The sequence below is a fragment of the Panthera onca genome, chromosome X, assembly GCF_046562875.1.
Source record: "Panthera onca isolate mPanOnc1 chromosome X, mPanOnc1 haplotype 2, whole genome shotgun sequence".
Classification (NCBI taxonomy): domain Eukaryota; kingdom Metazoa; phylum Chordata; class Mammalia; order Carnivora; family Felidae; genus Panthera; species Panthera onca.
This window is the reverse complement of record NC_138357.1, coordinates 71,833,458-71,855,160: the sequence shown is the minus strand read 5'-3', so window position 1 is coordinate 71,855,160 and position 21,703 is coordinate 71,833,458. Positions and strand designations below refer to the sequence as shown.

The following is a 21,703-nucleotide window of genomic DNA, read 5'->3' as shown; positions in this document are numbered from 1 at the left end:
TGAGCTCAAGTCCCATGTGGGATGCAGATTACTTAATAAAAAAAGCAAAAAAAAAAAACCCCACTTTAAAAATGGGCAGAAGATCTGAATAGACATTTTTCTAAAGAAGACATACAGAAAGCCAATAAGTACCTGAAAAGATGTTCAACATCACTAATCATCAGGGAAATGAAAATCAAAATCACAATGAGATAGCACCTCACACCTGTTAGAATGGCTAATATCAAACAGACAAGAAATAAGTGTTGGCAAGGATGTGAAGAAAAAGGAACCCCTGCACACTGTTGGTGGGAATGTAAACTGGTGTAGCCACTACGTAAAACAGTATGGAAGTTTCTCAAAAAATTAAAAATAGACATACCATATGATCCAGCAATTCTACTTGTGGGTATTTATTCAGAGAAAATGAAAACAGTAACTTGAAAAAATATATGCTCCCCCACATTCATGGCAGTATTATTTACAATAATAACCAAAATATGGAAACAACCTAAGTGAACATCAACAGATGAATGGATAAAAATTTGCGGAATACATACAATGGAGTATTATTCAGCCATAAAAGAATGAAATCTTTTTATCTGAATGAAATCTTGCAATCTGTGACAACGTAGATGGACTTTGAGGGCATTATGCTAAGTGAAATAAGTCAAATAGAGAAAAACATATATTATATAATCTCACTTATATGTGGAATCTTAAAAAAAAAACAAGCTCATAGATACAGAGAACAGACTGGTGGTTGCTGGCAGTGGGGGGTGCAAAATGGGGGAAGGGAGTCAAAGGTACAAACTTCTAGTTATAAAGTAAGTCATGGGGATGTAATGTACAGCATGGCAACAATAGCTAATGATACTGTATTGTGTATTTGAAAGTTGCTAAAAGGGGCGCCTGGGTGGCTCAGTCGGTTAAGCGGCCGACTTCAGCTCAGGTCATGATCTCGCGGTCCGTGAGTTTGAGCCCTGCGTCAGGCTCTGTGCTGACCGCTCAGAGCCTGGAGCCTGTTTCAGATTCTGTGTCTCCCTCTCTCTCTGATCCTTCCCCATTCATGCTCTGTCTCTCTCTGTCTCAAAAATAAACGTTAAAAAATTAAAAAAAAAAAAAAAAAGAAAGTTGCTAAAAGAGTAAATCTTAAAAGTTCTCATCACAACAGGGGCACGTGGGTGGTTCAGCCAGTTGAGCACCGAGCTCGGGTCATAATCTCGTGGTCCTTGAATTCGAGCCCCACATTGAGCTCTGTGCTGACAGCACAGAGCTTGGAGCCTGCTTCGGATTCTGTCTCCCTCTCTACCCCTCACCTGCTCATGCTGTCTCTCTCTCTCTCTCTCTCTCTCTCTCTCTCAAAAAACATGAAAAAATTTTTTAAAGTTCTCATCACAAAAAAAAAACAACTTTGTAACTATTCATGGTGACAGATGTTAACTAGACTTGTAGTCATTATTTCACAATATGTACAATTACCAAATCATTATGCTATAGACCTGAAATTAATAGAATGTTGTATGTAAATTATACTTCAATAAAAAAATAGGAAAGTTTAAAAATGTTTTTAAGTATCCAAATATTATTTAAAAACAGATTCTTGAAATGTTTTTGGAAAGGAAACAAAAACCCAATGTAAATTTTTAATTTGAGCTCCTTTTTAAAAAAAGTCAAATATATTTTAGTAGAATACTAATTATAACTTGTGGTTACATAATACATGAGATTGTAAAGACATTAATTCTGACTTGTGGATGTTCTCTTAATGTTTTATAGAATTCATTGTCAGTATAATCCTGGTACTTTCAAAACATATTCTCAATGTCATTCAGTTGAGCAACTTGATTGACACCAGCTGAGGCAATGACAGCACTGCACTGTTTTATGATAAAACACAGTCAGCAAAGCTAGGTAAGTAGTAGAGATCACAGAGCTGAATCGTTGACTTACATTATGAAGGAGACACTTCTGGGAGAAGCTCAGAAAAGAGCTTCTATAAATACAGCCTATTCCCGAGATCTGAAGACAACACGCTGTATTAACGTTTTATCAAGTAAGATTGTACATTTTGAAAGAAAATAATTACATTATCTTCCTGGCTGCTGAAATAAACTATGATTTACAGCATGACTTCAGTCAATTTAATTTAAATGAGATTCATCCTGATGGGGTCACTCTATTGAGATAGCCATGTTAATCAGTACCAATTAATTCTGATTTGGTAGACAGCATTCTAGGTATGGAATAATATAAAATAAGCATTTTCCCTATCCTTGAGAAAGGGAAGTTCCATTACAACATGGAAAAAATCTATCAAAAGTCCTGCCAAGTCTCTCCCTATGGCCTCCATCAGCTCAACCCGTCATTTGAAAGCCAAAGCAGCTCAAAGACCTGCCAGGGTCAATTCAAGATTTTACTCGGAGTCACAACGATTATCTGCAACCTCTTTAGTGAGAAAAAAACAAAAATGACAATAAAATTAACATTTGCATAATGCTTTACAGTCTCAAAGCTTTTTCACCTGCATTCTCATTTACTCATCAATCTACTCTGCAAGGGAGCATTTTTTATTTTATAAGATGCAGAAACTGAAATTTAAAAAGTGCAGTGACTTCTCAAAGGTGATAAAAAGAAAAAGTAGCAAACTAGGATTTGAACTCAGGCTTTCTCATTTGAAATCCTATACTTTCAACTATACTAGTTCTATAGGGAAAAGCCTGAAGCAAGTGATATGCCAAGATTGACACAACTAAAAAACAGCAGGGAAAGAAAAAATGAGCCAATACCATTCAGAGTACCACACTATAATTCTTATTGTGGGCTAAGAAAAGGTATTCCAGCACAGACTGGCTTGAATGAGGAGAGCCAAATATCCAAAGTGTCAAAAGGGCATGGCAAACTCAGGCAAACAGATTTAGTCTTACACTAAAATCAGAGTATAGATCTTATTTTCTGTGGTCAAAAAGATAATCATTTTTTATACAATATTCCAAGAGGTCCCAACTGACAAACTGGGTATGGTATAAGGGAACCCAAGCAGTGACTCATAACGCAGAAGTCAGGTGGAACTGCATGCATCACAGTTCAAAGAGAACTATTCACAGCAATGTATTGTACTTCTCAGCAGCATCTTGGTCCTAGAGGACTAGAAAAGGATGCAGGGCAGGCTAACTCCATGAAAATCATGACAAACAAAAATGATACAGCTAGCTCCAAAGCTCAACAGGTGCCTCAAGTATGTCCCCAGCATGTTAAATCTCAAACCTGATGGCCAGTATGACTTCACTTCAAACCAAACTCTTCCCTACTCCACTTTACTACTATTCTCTTTTTTGCCCTGGACAGTACCAGCTCAGGGACTGGAGCAAATCTAAGCCTGAGCTCAATAGGAGATAAAAAGCTATATAAAGTGTTGGAGGGCAAGTGGCTGGGAGTGTGGGGGAAGCAGGAGCTGACAGTATCATGTTAACCAAAAAGGAATTTCCAGCTTGATTCTGGTAAGGAAATACATCCAGTCACATTCGGTACACTAAACTTTGGAGACCATAGGACTAAAAAAACAACTACCCATATATGCAACAATATGGATGAATTTCAAAACAATTATGCTTCAAGGCACCAGGGTGGCTCAGTCGGTTAAACGTCTGACTTCAGTTCAGGTCATGATCTCTCAGTTTGTGAGTTCGAGCCCAGGATCTGGCTGTTGGCTGTCAGCACAGAGCCTACTTGGGGTCTTCTGTCCCCTTCTCTCTCTGCCTCTCCCCCGTCTCAAAAATAAATAAATATCAAGAAAAACAATTATGCTTAGTGAAAGACAGCATAGAAAAAAAGGATACATACTGTATAATTTCATTTATAAATTAATCTACCGTGAGAAATCAGAACAGTGGTTGCCTAGAGTAGAGGGAGGGGTAGACTGACTACAAAGGGGCATGACAGAATTTTCTGAGACGAAAATGTTGTTTCTTTCTTTACTTAAAAAAAATTTTTTTAAGGAGGCTCCACACCCAATGTGGGGCTCAAACTCACAACCCTGAGATCTAGAGCTGCATGCTTTACCAAATAAGCCAGCCAGGCATCCGGAGAATGTTCAGTTTCTTGATTCAAATGTTGTTTATATGGATTACATTTGCCCAAAAAAGGCATCAACCTGGACATTTAAAATATGTGAATTCTACTGTATGTAAAGTATGCCTAAATAAAACTGATTTCTAAGAAAGAACAAGAAAAGAAAAAAAAAAGAAAGGAAAAGGAAGGAGGGAGGAAGGGGAGGCAGGGGAAAGAAAGAAAGAAAAAGTTCTACAGAGTTGAAATCCCTGGAGGCTATAGGTCAAGAGCAGGATAGCACAATATGGCATCCAACTTTGTTCAACATCAGGAAAGCAGCCTCGGGGCCACCTAGCTGGCTCAGTGGGAGGAGCATCCGACTCCTAATCTTGGAGTCATGGGTTTAAGCTCCATGTTGTGTATAGTGATTACTAAAAACAAACAAAAAACTCAAAAAACAAAAGGCAGCCTCAAAGGTAAAGGAGGTTGGTCCACTTCGACAACCTTTACCCATTTCCCCACATCCCAGAAACACTGTAACCTATGTGAGAGGACAGAGAAGATGGATGTGTTAACTAACCTTATTGTGGTAATCATTTACATATATATATATATATATATATACACCACACTGTATACCTTAAATTTACACAATGCTATATGTCAATTATATCTCAGTAAAACTGGGGGGAAAATGGTGAACAGGAGAGTTGGCAACTGGAGTGCATATACAAAGGGCCCCAAGAGTCCTTTGAAAAGATGAACCAGAGATTCTAAATCTAGGGCCAAAGCCAAGTATAAAATAAGACAGCTGCTAGACTTTGGAGACAAGAACAAATCAGGCAGGTGGCAAAGGCACACCAAAGCATGCTGAGTAACAGACTGATGTCAACCTTAAGTGAGGTTTTTCATGGCATAGCATTCTGTTCTTAGACCTGTCCTATTTAACAATTTTATCAATGAGTTAGATGAAGAAGCTGAGATAGATGATATAATCAGCAATAAAAATGAAATCTCCAGTTCGTAGCAATAGGATTAATGTCAGATAAAAAATTATTAGGGGTGCCTGGCTGGCTCAGTCAGTACACCAAGCAACTCTTGATCTCAGGTTCATGAGTTCAAGCTCCATGTTAGGTATGGAACCTGCTAAAAAAAAAAAGTATAGTCCTGCATTTAAGTCTTCAAAACTAACTGTACCAATATATGACAGGCAAGATGTAGCTTAACAGCAGCACGTACTAAAAAAAGACTGAGGGTCTTTTGGGGGCAAAAAGCTCAAAATGAATCACTAGGGTAGTGTGACTGGCCACACACACACACACCCCAAAAAAGGAAAACATAAATTTGATCTTAACTACATCAGTATATAACAGAATGATCACTCCTAAATCTATAAAGGATTGTTTTGTGCTGATCATATAAACCCTAAAGAATTGTGTTGTTATGAGTACCATGCTTTAAGGAATAACATGAAAAGAATAGAGCATGTTCAGAGGAAAGCACACAAGACATTGAAAGGACTAGAAACCAAAGAATATGAGGAATGACTGAAGAAACTGAAAATGCTTAATCTGAAGAAGACTTCCCAGGCAACATAAATATCTTCAAATAGTTGAAGAGCTGGCATACAGAAAAGGAATTACACTTATTTAGCCCAAATGGGTATATAACTGAGACCAATTTCTTCTTGGTCTTGAAACTGAACTGTTTATACAAAAAGATGGATATTGGGGTGCCTGGTGGCTCAGTTGGTTAAGCGTCCAACTTCGGCTCAGGTCATGATCTCGTGGTTTGTGAGTTCCAGCCTCACGTCAGGCTCCGTGCTGACAGCTTGCTCAGAGCCTGGAGCCTGTTCTGGATTCTGTCTCCCTTTTTCTCTGCCCCTCCCCCACTCTCACTCTGTCCCTGTCTCTCTCAAAAATAAACAGTAAAAAAAAATTCTTTTAAAGATGGCTGTTATATCAATTTTCCCTGACAAGAAAATGACCTAGAACTGCCACATGGTCTTTTGTGGTTCATTTTAACAAAATTTGACTGAAAACATTACGTGTACAGAAGAGAAAACACAAATGACCTGTAAATCTATAAAAATACACCCAACTTCACTAGTTACCAGGGAAATGAAAACTAAAATAACACTCATGGGAACATCTGGAGAGCTCAGTCAATTAATTGAGCATCTGACTCAACTTCAGCTCAGGTCATGATCCCAGGGTTGTGGAATCAAGCCCCACATTGGGCTCCATGCTGAGAGTGGAACCTGCTAAAGATTCTCTCTTTCATATAATTTAGAAGACATACTGTTGAGTTTCCCTGAGCTATGCTCACTTCTGTCTTTAAAATGTATTTGTGGGGCACCTGGGTGGCTCAATCGGTTAAGCATCCGACTTTGGCTCAGGTCATGATCTCCGGTCCGTGAGTTCGAGCCCCGCGTCAGGCTCTGTGCTGACAGCTCAGAGCCTGGAGCCTGTTTCAGATTCTGTGTCTCCCTCTCTCTCTGACCCTCCCCCGTTCATGCTCTCTCTCTCTCTCTCAAAAATAAATAAACGTTAAAAAAAAAATTTTAAATGTATTTGTGCCCGGGGCGCCTGGGTGGCTCAGTCGGTTAAGCAGCCGACTTCAGCTCAGGTCATGATCTCACGGTCCGTGAGTTCGACCCCCGCGTCGGGCTCTGTGCTGACAGCTCGAAGCCTGGAGCCCATTGCAGATTCTGTGTCTCCCTCTCTCTCTGACCCTCCCCTGCTCATGCTCTGTCTCTCTCTGTCTCAAAAATAAATAAACGTTAAAAAAAATTTTTTTTAATGTATTTGTGCCCATTCACAATTGCACCAAGAAGCATAAAATACCTAGGGATAAATCTAACCAAAGATGTAAAAGATCTGTATGCTGAAAACTATAGAAAGCTTATGAAGGAAATTGAAGAAAATATGAAGAAGTGGAAAAACATTCCACGCTCATGGATTGGAAGAATAAATATTGTCAAAATGTCAATACTACCCAAACCTATCTACACATTCAATGCAATCCCAATCAAAATTGCACCAGCATTCTTCTCAAAGCTAGAACAAGCAATCCTAAAATTCATATGGAACCACAAAAGGCCCCGAATAGCCAAAGCAATTTTGAAGAAGAAGACCAAAGCAGGAGGCATCACAATCCCAGACTTTAGCCTCTACTACAAAGCTGTCATCATCAAGACAGCATGGTATTGGCACAAGAACAGACACATAGACCAATGGAATAGAATAGAAACCCCAGAACTAGACCCACAAACGTATGTCCAACTAATCTATGACAAGCAGGAAAGGACATCCAATGGAAAAAAAGAGTCTCTTTTTTTTTTTTTTTAATATATGAAATTTACTGTCAAATTGGTTTCCATACAACACCCAGTGCTCATCCCAAAAGGTTCCCTCCTCAATACCCATCACCCACCCTGCCCTCCCTCCCACCCCCCATCAACCCTCAGTTTGTTCTCAGTAAAAGAGTCTCTTTAACAAATGGTGCTGGCAGAACTGGACAGCAACATGCAGAAGGATGAAACTAGTCCACTTTCTTACACCATTCACAAAGACAAACTCAAAATGGATAAAGGACCTGAATGTGAGACAGGAAACCATCAAAACCCTAGAGGAGAAAGCAGGAAAAGACCTCTCTGACCTCAGCAGCAATTTCTTACTTGACACATCCCCAAAGGCAAGGGAATTAAAAGCAAAAATGAACTATTGGGACCTCATGAAGATAAAAAGCTTCTGCACAGCAAAGGAAACAATCAACAAAACCAAAAGGCAACCAACGGAATGGGAAAAGATATTTGCAAATGACATATTGGACAAAGGGTTAGTATCCAAAATCTATAAAGAGCTCACCAAACTCCACACCTGAAAAACAAACAATCCAGTGAAGAAATGGGCAGAGGGGCGCCTGGGTGGCTCGGAGGGTTAAGCGTCCAACTTCGGCTCAGGTCATGATCTCACAGTCCGTGACTTCGAGCCCCACGTCGGACTCTGTGCTGACAGCTCAGAGCCTGGAGCCTGTTTTGGGTTCTGTGTCTCCTTCTCTCTCTGCCCTCCCCTGTTCATGCTCTGTCTCTCTCTGTCTCAAAAATAAATAAACGTTAAAAAAATTAAAAAAAAAAAAAGAAATGGGCAGAAAACATGAATAGACACTTCTCTAAAGAAGACATCCGGATGGTCAACAGGCACATGAAAAGATGCTCAACGTCGCTCCTCATCAGGGAAATACAAATGAAAACCACACTCAGATATCCCCTCATGCCAGTCAGAGTGGCCAAAATGAACAAATCAGGAGACTATAGATGCTGGAGAGAATGTGGAGAAACGGAAACCCTCTTGCACTGTTGGTGGGAATGCAACTGGTGCAGACACTCAGGAAAACAGTGTGGAGGTTCCTCAGAAAATTAAAAATAGACCTACCCTCTGAACCAGCAGTAGCACTGCTAGGAATTTACCCAAGGGATACAGGAGTGCTGATGCATAGGGGCACTTGCACCCCAATGTTTATAGCAGCACCTCTCAATAATAGCCAAATTGTGGAAAGAGCCTAAATGTCCATCAACTGATGAATGGATAAAGAAATGGTGGTTTATATACACAATGGAATACTACGTGGCAATGAGAAAGAATGAAATATGGCCCTTTGTAGCAACGTGGATGGAACTGGAGAGTGTGATGCTAAGTGAAATAAGCCATACAGAGAAAGACAGATACCGTGTTTTCACTCTTATGTGGATCCTGAGAAACTTAACAGAAACCCATGGGGGAGGGGAAGGAAAAAAAAAAAGAGGTTAGAGTGGGAGAGAGCCAAAGCATCAGAGACTCTTAAAAACTGAGAACAAACTGAGGGTTGATGGGGGGTGGGAGGGAGGGGAAGGTAGATGATGGGTACTGAAGAGGGCATCTTTTGGGATGAGCACTGGGTGTTGTATGGAAACCAATTTGACAATAAATTTCATATATTATAAATAAATAAATAAATAAGTAAGTAAGTAAGTAAAAAGTGATTTAAAAAAAATAAAGTCCACTGTTTAAAAAGTCAAAAAATATAAAAATAAAAAATAAAATAAAATGTATTCGTTGCTTAAGTATCTTGCATTTGTAAAACACTTGTGTTCTGCCAATAAAATTTGCCTCAGAAAAAAAAATTCTGTCTCTCCCTCTGCCCCCTCCCCCACTTGCACCCTTTCTCTAAAATAAATAAATATAAATAAATAAATAAATAAATAATAAAAAAATAAAACAACACTCATAAGATGGTAACATTAATGAAACAGAAACTGGCTAGGGATAATATGGGAACTCTGCACTATTTTTGCAATTTTTCTGTAAATCTAAAACTATTCCAAAATAAAATGTTAATTAAAAACAACAGGGGCATCTTGCTGGCTTGGTTGGTTAAGAGTCTGACCTCAGCTCAGGTCATGATCCCACCACTTATGACTTTGAGCTCCACATGGGGCTCTGTGCTGACAGCTCAGAGCCTGGAGCCTGGTTCACATTCTGTGTCTCCATCTCTCTCTGCCCCTCCCCGGCTTGCACTCTGTTTCTCTCAAAAATAAATAAACATTAAAAAAATTTAAAAACTAGGGGCACCTGGGTGGCTCAGTTAAGTGTCTGACTCTTGGTTTCAGCTCAGGTCATGATCTCACAGTTAGTGAGTTCAAGCCCCACATTGGGCTCAGTGCTGACAGCACTGAACCTGCCTGTGATTCTCTCTCCCTCTCTCTCTGCCCCTCCTCTGCTAGCTCACTCTCTCACTCTCAAAATGAATAAAAATAAACTTTAAATTTTTTTAAAAAATTTTAAAAAATACAAAATAAAAACAACAATACTCTTCACACTTGCAAATTTTTTTAAGTCTGACAATACCAATTCTTAGCAAGGATACAGGGCAAAGAGAAAGGAAGAGAGTATAAACTGCTAAAACTACATTGAACAGAAATTTGGAAATATTTATAAAGTTAAAGATGCTGATAGCTTTTGACCCAGCAGTTCCACTCCTAAATGTATACCCTAGAACAGCACTGCCACTACAGGGTAGATACTAGCCACATGTAACTATTGAGAACTCAGAATGAGGCAAATCCAAAATGAGATGTGCTTTAAGTATAAAATACGTATCTGACTTTTTCAAAGACTTTGGACCAAAAAAAGGATGTAAAATATCCCATGAATGATTTTTATATTGACTATATAAATATATTTTAGATATATTGAGCTATATAATTTGTATTGTTTTTAAGTTTATTTATTTTTTTAAATAATGTCTACACCCAACATGGGGCTTGAACTCACAACCCCGAGGTCAAGAGTTGCATGCTCTACTGACTGAGCCAGGCAGGCACCCCTGGCAGGGGTTTTCAGACATTTTTTGACCACCACCTATGGCAAAGAAATATATTTTACATCACATCTACACTTTGGACCAAAAGTTTAATGAAATGATTTTACCCTTATTATATGCAGTACACGATGACATTTTCTGCTCTGTGGTTTTTCATTTAAAAATGTTGGTTATTACCCACTAAATTTATTTCTCGAGCACTGGTGGGTGAGGCTGTAGTGCAGTACTGTCCGACTGAAACAGTGCAGACACAAATAATTTTCTAGTTTTTAGTAGCCACACGAAGAAAGGCTAATTAGGTTAAATTCTGACAATCCAAATTATAGGGGTGCCTGGCTGGCTCCCTGTCGGGAGTTTAAACCCCATGTTGGGTGTCGAGATTACTTAAAAAAAATAAAAGAAAAAAAGAAAAAGTCCTGTTAAACTCTCTGAAACACAATGTTCATTGTGTGCTGTTGTTTGTAATAGCAAATATTACAAAAAACAACTCACAGCCAACAAATGAGATTGGATTAATAAATTGTGAAACACCTGTATTCAAAGTAATAGTAATCATCAGCAGTGGAAACAAATCAACTAGAACTAAACTATCCATATGGGTAAATATTAAAAACACACACTGAGCAAAAAAAGACAAGCTGCAGAAAAAAAATTACACAAACTGATATAATTTATGTAAAATTTTAAAAGATGAAAAAGTGGTACATGTAATCTTTTAGTTCTCTGAAACAATGAACTATCTGAAGCATATAGCAAATTGTTAAGACTCCACAAAATTTGGGGTACCTGGATGGCTCAGTCAGTTAACTGTGTGACTTTGGCTCAGGTCATGATCTCAAGGTTTGTGGGTTCGAGGCCCGCATTGGGCTCTGTGCTGACAACAGCTCAGAGCCTGGAGCCTGCTTCAGGTTCTTTGTCTCCCTCTCTCTCTGCCCCTCCCCCACTCATGCTCAGTCTCTCTCCAAAAAATAAACAAACATTAAAAAAAAGTTCAACAAAACTTAGTGCTAGGTATACAGATATTAGTTCTGATATTCTCTATAATTTTCTGTGTGCTTAAAATATTTATGTAAATATAAGATTTCAAATACCATATACAATTGACCCCTGAACAACACAGGGGTTAGGGTCACTGACCCCTACACAGTCAAAAATCTCTATGAATTGACTCTCAAAAAACTTAACTATAATAGACTACTGTTGGTCAGAAGACTTACCAATAACATACACAGTCAATTAACATATTTTGTTATGTTATGTATATTATATACTGTATTCTTACAATAAAGTGAGCTAGTGAAAAGAAAATGTTAAGAAAATCATAAAGAAGAGAAATATTTATAATATCATACTGTAAAAAATCTCCACGTAAGTGCACCTCCACAGTTCAAGCCTGCATTGGCTGACAATTGTACTTAAAAGTCATAATCTTTATTCCATGTCTGTATCTTTAAGATACTTTATTCTTGGTGTGCCTAGCTGGCTCAGTCAGTGGAGTGTGCAATTCTCGATATTCGAGTTGTGGGTTCAAGTCCCACTATAACTGGAGAGATTACTTTAAAATAAATAAGATAATAATATAAATAGATACTATATCCTAACTTAAAACTTAAGGCTTTGGAGGCCCCTCACCGGCTCAATCAGTAGAACATGCAACTCTTGATCTCAGGGTCCTGAGTTTGAAATCCACATTTGGTGTAGAGTTTACTTAAAAAATAAAAATAGGCAGCTTTTGGGTCCCTGGGTGGCTCAGTCGGCTAGGTGTTCAACTTCTGGTTTGGGCTCAGGTCATGAACTCGCAGTTTGTGAGTTTGAGCCCTGCATACAGCTCTGTGCTGACAGTGCAGAGCCTTCTTGGAATTCTCTCTCTCCCTTTCTCTCTGCCCCTCCCCTGCTTGCACACTCTCTCTCTCTCAAAATAAGTAAATAAGCTTAAAAACATTTTTAATTAAAAAAAAAAGGCAGCTCTTTTTGCCCACAGGTCCTGTCCCCATGAATAAAACCACTTTTTTGCATCAATAAACAAAAATAATTTAAAAATTAAAAAACTGAAATTAAAAAACAAATTAAATTAAATTACCCTCATTAAAAATAAATAAAAAGTTTTTTTTAAATACTTAAGGCTTTATTGGTGTTTTTAAACAACAAGCATTGGAGCTGCCTGAAGGGCTGTCCAGGAAAGAGGAAGAGCCAGATTCTTCAAATATGGCCTGTACCACTTAAATACTAACCTACAGAAAGGAAATAAGGAGGAAGATGGCGGCATAGGAGGATGCTGGGCTCACCACGTCCTGCTGATCACTTAGATTCCACCCACATCTGCCTAAATAACCCAGAAAACCACCAGAAGACTAGCAGAACAGACTCTCCGGAGCCAAGCTTAGACAAGAGGCCCACGGAACAGGGTAGGAAGGGCGGAGAGGCAGTGTGCACTACACAGACTGGCAGGAGGGAGCTGGGGCGGTGGAGGGGCAGCCCGCCCGGCAAGGCAGAGCCTCGCAAAAGCAGAGGGGCTGGATGGAGTGTGTTCTGACAGCCAGTGGGACTTAACATCTGGAATGTTATAAGTCAACAGCTCTGCTCAGAGAGTGGGAGGGCTAGAGGACAATGGGAGGGAGAGTTGTTGAGCCCCTGAGGACAGAGCTGAGTTCAGCAGGGAACAAAGGCACTGGGAAACACCATCTCCCTTGCCCATCCCCCAGCCAAAATCCCAAAGGGAACCAGTTCCCATCATGGAACTTGCTTGCACCACACAAACACCCAACACTGTGCTTCTATGGATCCATCCCTCCAACAGGTCTGCCTCCCTCCCAGTGTCGCAGGGCCCCTCCCGAAGCAGACCACTGAAGGCAAAGCGAGCTGAGTCTGCCCCTCCCGCCCCTGTGCACCTTGCAGATCCACCCCGGCTACCACGCCAGATCCCATCAAAGCAGCACCACAAGCCTGGCAGTGTGCAAGTAGCCCAGACAGGGGCCACACCACTCCACAGGGAGTCCTGCCCCTGGGAGAGGGGAAGATAAGGTACACACCAGTCTGACTGTGGCCCCAGCGGTGGGCTGGGGGCAGACATCAGGTCTGACTGCAGCCCCGCCCCCCAACGCAAGTTACTCCAGACAGCACAGCGGAAGAGCCCTGCAGTTCCACACCACTCCAGGGACTATCCAAAATGACGAAACAGAAGAATTCTCCTCAAAAGAAACTCCAGGAAGTAGCGACAGCTAACGAACTGATCAAAAACGATTTAAGCACTATAGCAGAAAATGAATTTAAAATAATAGTCATAAAATTAATCGCTGGGCTTGAAAACAGTATACAGGACAGCAGAGAATCTCTTGCTACAGAGATCCAGGGACTAAGAAACAGGAGGAGCTAAAAAATGCTATAAATGAGTTGCAAAATAAAATGGAGGCGACCACAGCTCGGATTGAAGAGGCAGAGGAGAGAATAGGTGAATTAGAAGATAAATATTATGGAAAAAGAGGAAGCTGAGAAAAAGAGAGACAAAAAAATCCAGGAGTATGAGGGGAGAATTAGAGAACTAAGTGATGCGATGAAACCCAATAATGTATGCACAATTGGGATTCCAGAGGAGGAAGAGAGAGAGAGAAAGGTGCTGAAGGTGTACTTGAAGAAATCATAGCTGAGAACTGCCCTGAACTGGGGAAGGAAAAAGGCACTGAAATCCAAGAGGCACAGAGAACTCCCTTCAGACGTAACTTGAATCGATCTTCTGCACGACATAGCATAGTGAAACTGGCAAAATACAAGGATAAAGAGAAAATTCTGAAAGCAGCTAGATTTAAACGTGCTGTAACATAGAAAGGGAGACCGATAAGACTCGTGACTGATCTCTCTACTGAAACTTGGCAGGCCAGAAAGGAATGGCAGGAAACCTTCAATGTCATGAACAGAAAAAATATGCAGCTGAGAATCCTTTATCCAGCAAGTCTGTCATTTAGAATAGAAGGAGAGATAAAGGTCTTCCCAAACAAACAAAAACTGAAGGAATTCGTCACCACTAAACCAGCCCTACAAGAGATCCTAAGGGGAATCCTATGAGACAAAGTACCAGAGACATCACTACAACCATGAAACCTACAGACATCACAATGACTCTAAACCCATATCTTTCAATAATAACACTGAATGTAAATGGACTAAATGCTCCAGCCAAAAGACACAGGGTATCAGAATGGATAAAAAAAACAAGACCCGTCTATTTGCTGTCTACAAGAGACTCATTTTAGACCTGAGGACACCTTCAGATTGAAAGTGAGGGGATGGAGAACTATCTACCATGTTACTGGAACTTAAAAGAAAGCTGGAGTAGACATGCTTATATCAGACAAACTAGACTTTAAATTAAAGGCTGTAACAAGAGATGAAGAAGGGCATTATATAATAATTACAGAGTCTATCCATCACGAAGAGCTAACAATTATAAATGTCTATGTGCCGAATACGGGAGCCCCCAAATATATAAAACAATTAATCACAAACATAAGCAACCTTATTGATAAGAATGTGGTAATTGCAGAGGACTTTAATATTCCACTTACAACAATGGATAGATCATCTAGACACAAGATCAATAAAGAAACAAGGGCCCTGAATGATACATTGGATCAGATGGACTTGACAGATATATTTAGAACTCTGCATCCCAAAGCAACAGAATATACTTTCTTCTCGAGTGCACATGGAACATTCTCCAAGATAGATCACATACTGGGTCACACAACAGCCCTTCATAAGTATACAGGAATTGAGATCATACCATGCATACTTTCAGACCTCAATGCTCTGAAGCTTGAAATCAACCACAGGAAAAAGTCTGGAAAACCTCCAAAAGCATGGAGGTCAAAGAACACCCTACTAAAGAATGACTGGGTCAACCAGGCAATTAGAGAAGAAATTAAAAAATATATGGAAAGAAATGAAAATGAAAACACAACAATCCAAACACTTTGGGATGCAGCGAAGGCAGTCCTGAGAGGAAAATACATTGCAATCTAGGCCTATCTCAAGAAACAAGAAAAATCCCAAATACAAAATCAAACAGCACACCTAAAGGAAATAGAAGCAGAACAGCAAAGGCAGCTGAAACCCAGCAGAAGAAGAGAAATAATAAAGATCAGAGCAGAAATAAACAATATAGAATCTAAAAAAACTGTAGAGCAGATCAACGAAACCAAGAGTTGGTTTTTTGAAAAAATAAACAAAATTGATAAACCTCTAGCCAGGCTTCTCAAAAAGAAAAGGGAGATGACCCAAATAGATAAAATCATGAATGAAAATGGAATTATTACAACCAACCTCTCAGAAATACAATTATCAGCGAATACTATGAAAAATTATATGCCAACAAACTGGACAACCTGGAAGAAATGGACAAATTCCTAAACACCCACACACTTCCAAAACTCAAACAAGAAGAAATAGAAAGCTTGAACAGACCCATAACCAGCGAAGAAATTGAATCAGTTATCAAAAATCTCCCAACAAATAAGAGTCCAGGACCAGATGGCTTCCCAGGGGAATTGTACCAGACATTTAAAGCAGAGATAATACCTATCCTTCTCAAGCTATTCCAAAAAACAGAAAGGGAAGGAAAACTTCCAGACTCATTCTATGAAGCCAGCATTACTTTGATTCCTAAAGCAGACAGAGACCCAGTAAAAAAAGAGAACTACAGGCCAATATCCCTGATGAATATGGATGCAAAAATTCTCAATAAGATACTAGCAAATCGAATTCAACAGCATATAAAAAGAATTATTCACCATGATCAAGTGGGATTCATTCCTGGGCTGCGGGGCTGCGGGGCTGGTTCAACATTCACAAATCAATCAATATGATACATCACATTAATAAAAGAAAAGATAGGAACCATATGATCCTGTCAATCGATGCAGAACAAGCATTTGACAAAATTCAGCATCCTTTCTTAATAAAAACCCTCGAGAAAGTCGGGAAAGAAGGAACATACTTAAACATCATAAAAGCCATTTATGAAAAGCCCACAGCTAATATCATCCTCAATGGAGAAAAACTGAGAGCTTTCTCCCTGAGATCAGGAACACAAAAGGGATGTCCACTCTCATTGCTGTTGTTTAACATAGTGTTGGAAGTCCTAGCATCAGCAATCAGACAACAAAAGGAAATCAAATGCATCAAAATTGGCAAAGATGAAGTCAAGCTTTCACTTTTTGCACATGACATGATATTATACATAGAAAATCAGATAGACTCCACCAAAAGTCTGCTAGAACTGATACATGAAGTCAGCAAAGTCGCAGGATACAAAATCAATGTGCAGAAATCAGTTGCATTCTTATACACTAATAATGAAGCAACAGAAAGACAAATAAAGAAACTGATCCCATTCACAATTGCACCAAGAAGCATAAAATACCTAGGGATAAACCTAACTGAAGATGTAAAAGATCTGTATGCTGAAAAGTATAGACAGTTTATGAAGGAAATTGAAGAAGATATAAAGAAGTGGAAAAACATTCCACGCTCATGGATTGGAAGAATAAACATTGTCAAAATGTCAATACTACCCAAAGCTATGTACACATTGAATGCAATCCCAATCAAAATTGCACCAGCATTCTTCTCGAAACTAGAACAAGCAATCCTAAAATTCATATGGAACCACAAAAGGCCCCGAATAGCCAAAGCAATTTTGAAGAAGAAGACCAAAGCAGGAGGCATCACAATCCCAGACTTTAGCCTCTACTACAAAGCTGTCATCATCAAGACAGCATGGTATTGGCACAAGAACAGACACATAGACCAATGGAATAGAATAGAAACCCCAGAACTAGACCCACAAACGTATGGCCAACTAATCTTTGACAAAGCAGGAAAGGACATCCAATGGAAAAAAGACAGTCTCTTTAACAAATGGTGCTGGCAGAACTGGACAGCAACATGCAGAAGGATGAAACTAGACCACTTTCTTATACCATTCACAAAAACAAACTCAAAATGGATAAAGGACCTGAATGTGAGACAGGAAACTATCAAAACCCTAGAGGAGAAAGCAGGAAAAGACCTCTCTGACCTCAGCAGCAATTTCTTACTTGACACATCCCCAAAGGCAAGGGGATGAACTATTGGGACCTCACGAAGATAGAAAGCTTCTGCACAGCAAAGGAAACAATCAACAAAACCAAAAGGCAACCAACGGAATGGGAAAAGATATTTGCAAATGACATATCGGACAAAGAGCTAGTATCCAAAATCTATAAAGAGCTCACCAAACTCCACACCCGAAAAACAAATAATCCAGTGAAGAAATTGGCAGAAGACATGAATAGACACTTCTCTAAAGAAGACATCCGGATGGCCAACAGGCACATGAAAAGATGCTCAACGTCGCTCCTTATACAAATACAAATCAAAACCACACTGAGATACCACTTCACACCAGTCAGAGTGGCTAAAATGAACAAATCAGGAGACTATAGATGCTGGAGAGGATGTGGAGAAACGGAAACCCTCTTGCACTGTTGGTGGGAATGCAAACTGGTGCAGCTGCTCTGGAAAACAGTGTGGAGGTTCCTCAAAAAATTAAAAATAGATCTACCCTATGACCTAGCAATAGCACTGCTAGGAATTTACCCAAGGGATACAGGAGTGCTGATGCATAGGGGCACTTGTACCCCAATGTTTATAGCAGCACTTTCAACAAGAGCCAAATTATGGAAAGAGCCTAAATGTCCATCAACTGATGAATGGATAAAGAAATTGTGGTTTATATACACGATGGAATACTACGTGGCAATGAGAAAGAATGAAATATGGCCCTTTGTAGCAACATGGATGGAACTGGAGAGTGTGATGCTAAGTGAAGTAAGTCATACAGAGAAAGACAGATACCATATGTTTTCACTCTTATGTGGATCCTGAGAAACTTAACAGAAGACCATGGGGGAGGGGAAGGAAAAAAATAAAGAGGTTAGAGAGGAGAGAGCTAAAGCATAAGAGACTCTTAAAAACTGAGAACAAACTGAGGGTTGATGGGGGGGTGGGTAATGGGTATTGAGGAGGGTACCTTTTGGGATGAGCACTGGGTGTTGTATGGAAACCAACAGGACAATAAATTTCATATTAAAAATAAATAAATAAAAAATAATAATAAATGACAAGCATTAATGAAACATCAACCTAATAGATTTATAGCCATGCTGGTTAAAACATACTTCACTATAATATGAATATGAATGCACCACAGGTCTAATCATGTTCCCAGAAAAAAGGAAATACCATAAACTCTCTCATGTCTGGTATGATTGAGGAATCTGGTGTTCTGGTCAAATCAAATTGCTTTTGTTTATTATGATTTCCCATAAATACCATACATGGATTACCAGTTTTCAAAATAATTAAGATACAATAAAATGCACTTAAACTTAAAACTACACAGAAAAAATAAATAAATAAAACCACACAGGATAGAATTTATTTTTAACTGTTAATTATGCAAGTCACTTCAGGATCTTCCAGTAATATTTTTAATGCACTTTCAGCACAATTGATATCTAATTCAGATTAAACCATTGTTATTTTGCATGCCATAAAAATTGTCAGAAAATAATCGATGAGTTGTGAATTGTTTCCCTGTACCAGCTTATAAAAGGGTTCCAGTGTCGTAAACATCTATGTTGTTTTTCCTGTACATAAATGAGAAACTTTGGACCTAAATTTGTTAAATTTGGACCAAAGTGATAAAATTCAGAAACAAAATCCATTTAGAGGATCTTAGATAAGGCAACAAACAGTGTGACATTTTTCTTCATTAACATCTAAAGCTATATACCTTTAAAGTCCATGAAACGAAAATCCGTTTCGTCCATTATTAAATCTCTGGCTCAGACCTATGAAATAAGAAAATATTTTCAATATTCTGTCCTTTATCCTCAATAAATTTCTTTTCAAATTTTCCAGTTATTTGTTATCCTAAGGGGTAAAATGCTGAAGAAATTTTAAAACCCTGAAAAATCAGTTAATGGGGGGCCAGAGCCAGGCTGCCGCAGCGCCAAACATGCGTGACGCCCAACAGGCGTGGCGCCAGGCTGCGGCAGTCCAACGGGGGCCACGGCTCAGAACCCGATCTGGGGTAAATTTTCATAATCCACCCCACGACAAGGAAACCAGGGCCCGGGGTATCCTGTGATTGGTCCGGCTGATACACATTGCCTCCTAATTGGTTCAAAATCCCCCCCCCTCCACTGCCCACACGTTCAAAGTATCCAATCACTCACTGTCTTTTTTCCCCGCTCTCGCAGAGCCAGCTAGCGCCTTCAGCACCCCGCCCCCAAAAAATCTCCGACCCTCCGGCTTTAACAGAATTTTGGTCATTCATATCCAAACTTTTACCTACTGCTTCCAGTGGCCGCGAACCAATCCCATACTTCATCAAGTAAAAAAACAAAACAAAACAAAACAAAAAACTGCCTTTGCCCATTTTCCTTCACCTGAGAGTCAGCTACAGCAACTCTGTAGTTCAAAACCACTGCCTCAGGGCCACTCTAAAAAGTGTTTAAATGAGGGCCACATCTTCCTTCTAGTTATAAACCACTCAACTAGCCCATGGCTGACCCACCTTTAGCCCTTCTACCTACTAAATCACGCACCTCAGTGGAGAACGCCACGGCCGAAGCCTCTTCTCCACAAACTCCGTGCACAGTGCCAGTCGACGCTCAGAAGGCACCTCCCCCGATTGCGACGTCACCAATGCCACGCCCAATTGGCCTTCACCCACGATGGGGAACGTAAGCGTCATAAGCGTCTAGGCCCTTAAGTCCAGGGGTTGCAGTTTAGAGAGCCAGGGTGAGAATCACTGAGAGTAAGGGAATGTCGTGCAATAGCGGAAGTATACTACAGTTATTGAGAGAGGGGTGCAGGCAAGCAGAGCAAGCCTTCCAAAGAAAAAGGAGACAGGGATGGAGGGAGGGGAAAGAGAGAGGAAGGAAGAAAGATAAACAATGTTGCCCACTAGTTTTAGATTGTTAAAGGTCAGAAATATCAAAAGTAGATGGGTGCCTGGGTGGCTCAGTTGGTTAGGTGTCTGACTCTTGGTTTCAGCTCAGGTAATGATCTCATGGTTGGTGAGTTTGAGCCCCGCCCCCCCCCCCCCACCACCACCACGTTCTGCCCTGATAATGCAGAGCCTGCTTGGAATTCTCTCCCTCTCTCTTTGCCTCTTTCTCTCTGCATCTTTCTCTCTCTCAAAATAAACTTTAAAAAAATTAAGAAGAAATATCAGAAGTTGAGAGGAATGAAAAACCCTGTAGTTCCAAAACATGTTTCTGCTGCCATGCCTTTGTCAAATCGGAGGGAAATTAATGATTCCCCTGCAAGGCTCGCAGTAAGGGCAGGGGTCCCATCCATTTCCAAACAAATGGTTTTAAGGATGGGAGTGGAATATATAAAGAAACATGTTTGGTTCCGGCTAAATCTATGGAGTGATGCTTGCAACCAAGGAGTGGCCTTTTACTGAAATCTCTATTCAGAGACAACAGGGTTAAGGCATGAAGCCTCCAAATTTGGGGGGAAAATTCAAAATCAAAATATTAACAAGCTTTCCGTCTGTTCCCTCACATACCCCTCTTTTAAGTCTTGTGTACCTCAGTCAAGCCAGATGTGAAGCTGGCTAGCAGGATTAAAAAAAGAGGTTGTGGCCTCAATTCTGGGAACATTGAGAGTTTCCTCCTGACCCTGACAGTCTCAGAGTCAGGCATTACTTATCATGGAAAAGATGGAGTTTCTAAAAATAATTTTTCCCTCTTCAAAATTCTCTGCTAGATCACATAGTACAGTGAACAAAAAAGGGAAAAGAGGGAAAGTACAGCTATTACTCCTCTTCTTTTGCATCCTGCAATTTGGTATTCATTTTACAATCCTAGATTGCTAAATTTGGGGAAGAAGTCTGGTGGAAAAGGGCGGTAGAGTATCACATAGTTGACTGAATCCTCATGCACCACATACTCTGTGCTAGCTGCTTACAGTCTCACTGCCTCAATTTTTGCCTCTGTAAAATAGAAATAAAAGTAGTTCTAGGATTCTTGTTCAATAGAATAGTATACACAAGGCATCTAGAACAGTGGCTAACATATAGCAAATATTAGTTCCCGTTATTGTTCCCCATTTCCCTGTTGACAAACTAAGGGCTCCCAACTTCCATCATCCCACCAAGGACCCTGGCTCTACCATAACTTCTTTGTTCATAAATGAACAGGGAACAGGGAGAAAATTAGACCTTGTCTGTCAAGCCCAGGGTGGTCCTTTCATATACATC

At 39.9% G+C, this 21,703-nt stretch overlaps 1 protein-coding gene across 1 annotated transcript in view; it reads right to left on the bottom strand.

Annotated features, from left to right (window-relative positions):
• The window catches only part of TEX11 (testis expressed 11), a 252,528-nt gene extending 232,384 nt beyond the window's left edge, over window positions 1-20,144 (bottom strand). The window contains exons 1-2 of the mRNA XM_081792399.1: window positions 20,040-20,144; window positions 19,223-19,280 (exon numbers count right to left, since the gene is read on the bottom strand). Of these exons, the coding sequence (XP_081648525.1) occupies window positions 19,223-19,259 (37 nt within the window). The 5' untranslated portion in view covers window positions 19,260-19,280; window positions 20,040-20,144. The remainder of the gene's footprint in view (window positions 1-19,222; window positions 19,281-20,039) is intronic.
• Window positions 20,145-21,703: the final 1,559 nt, after the last annotated feature.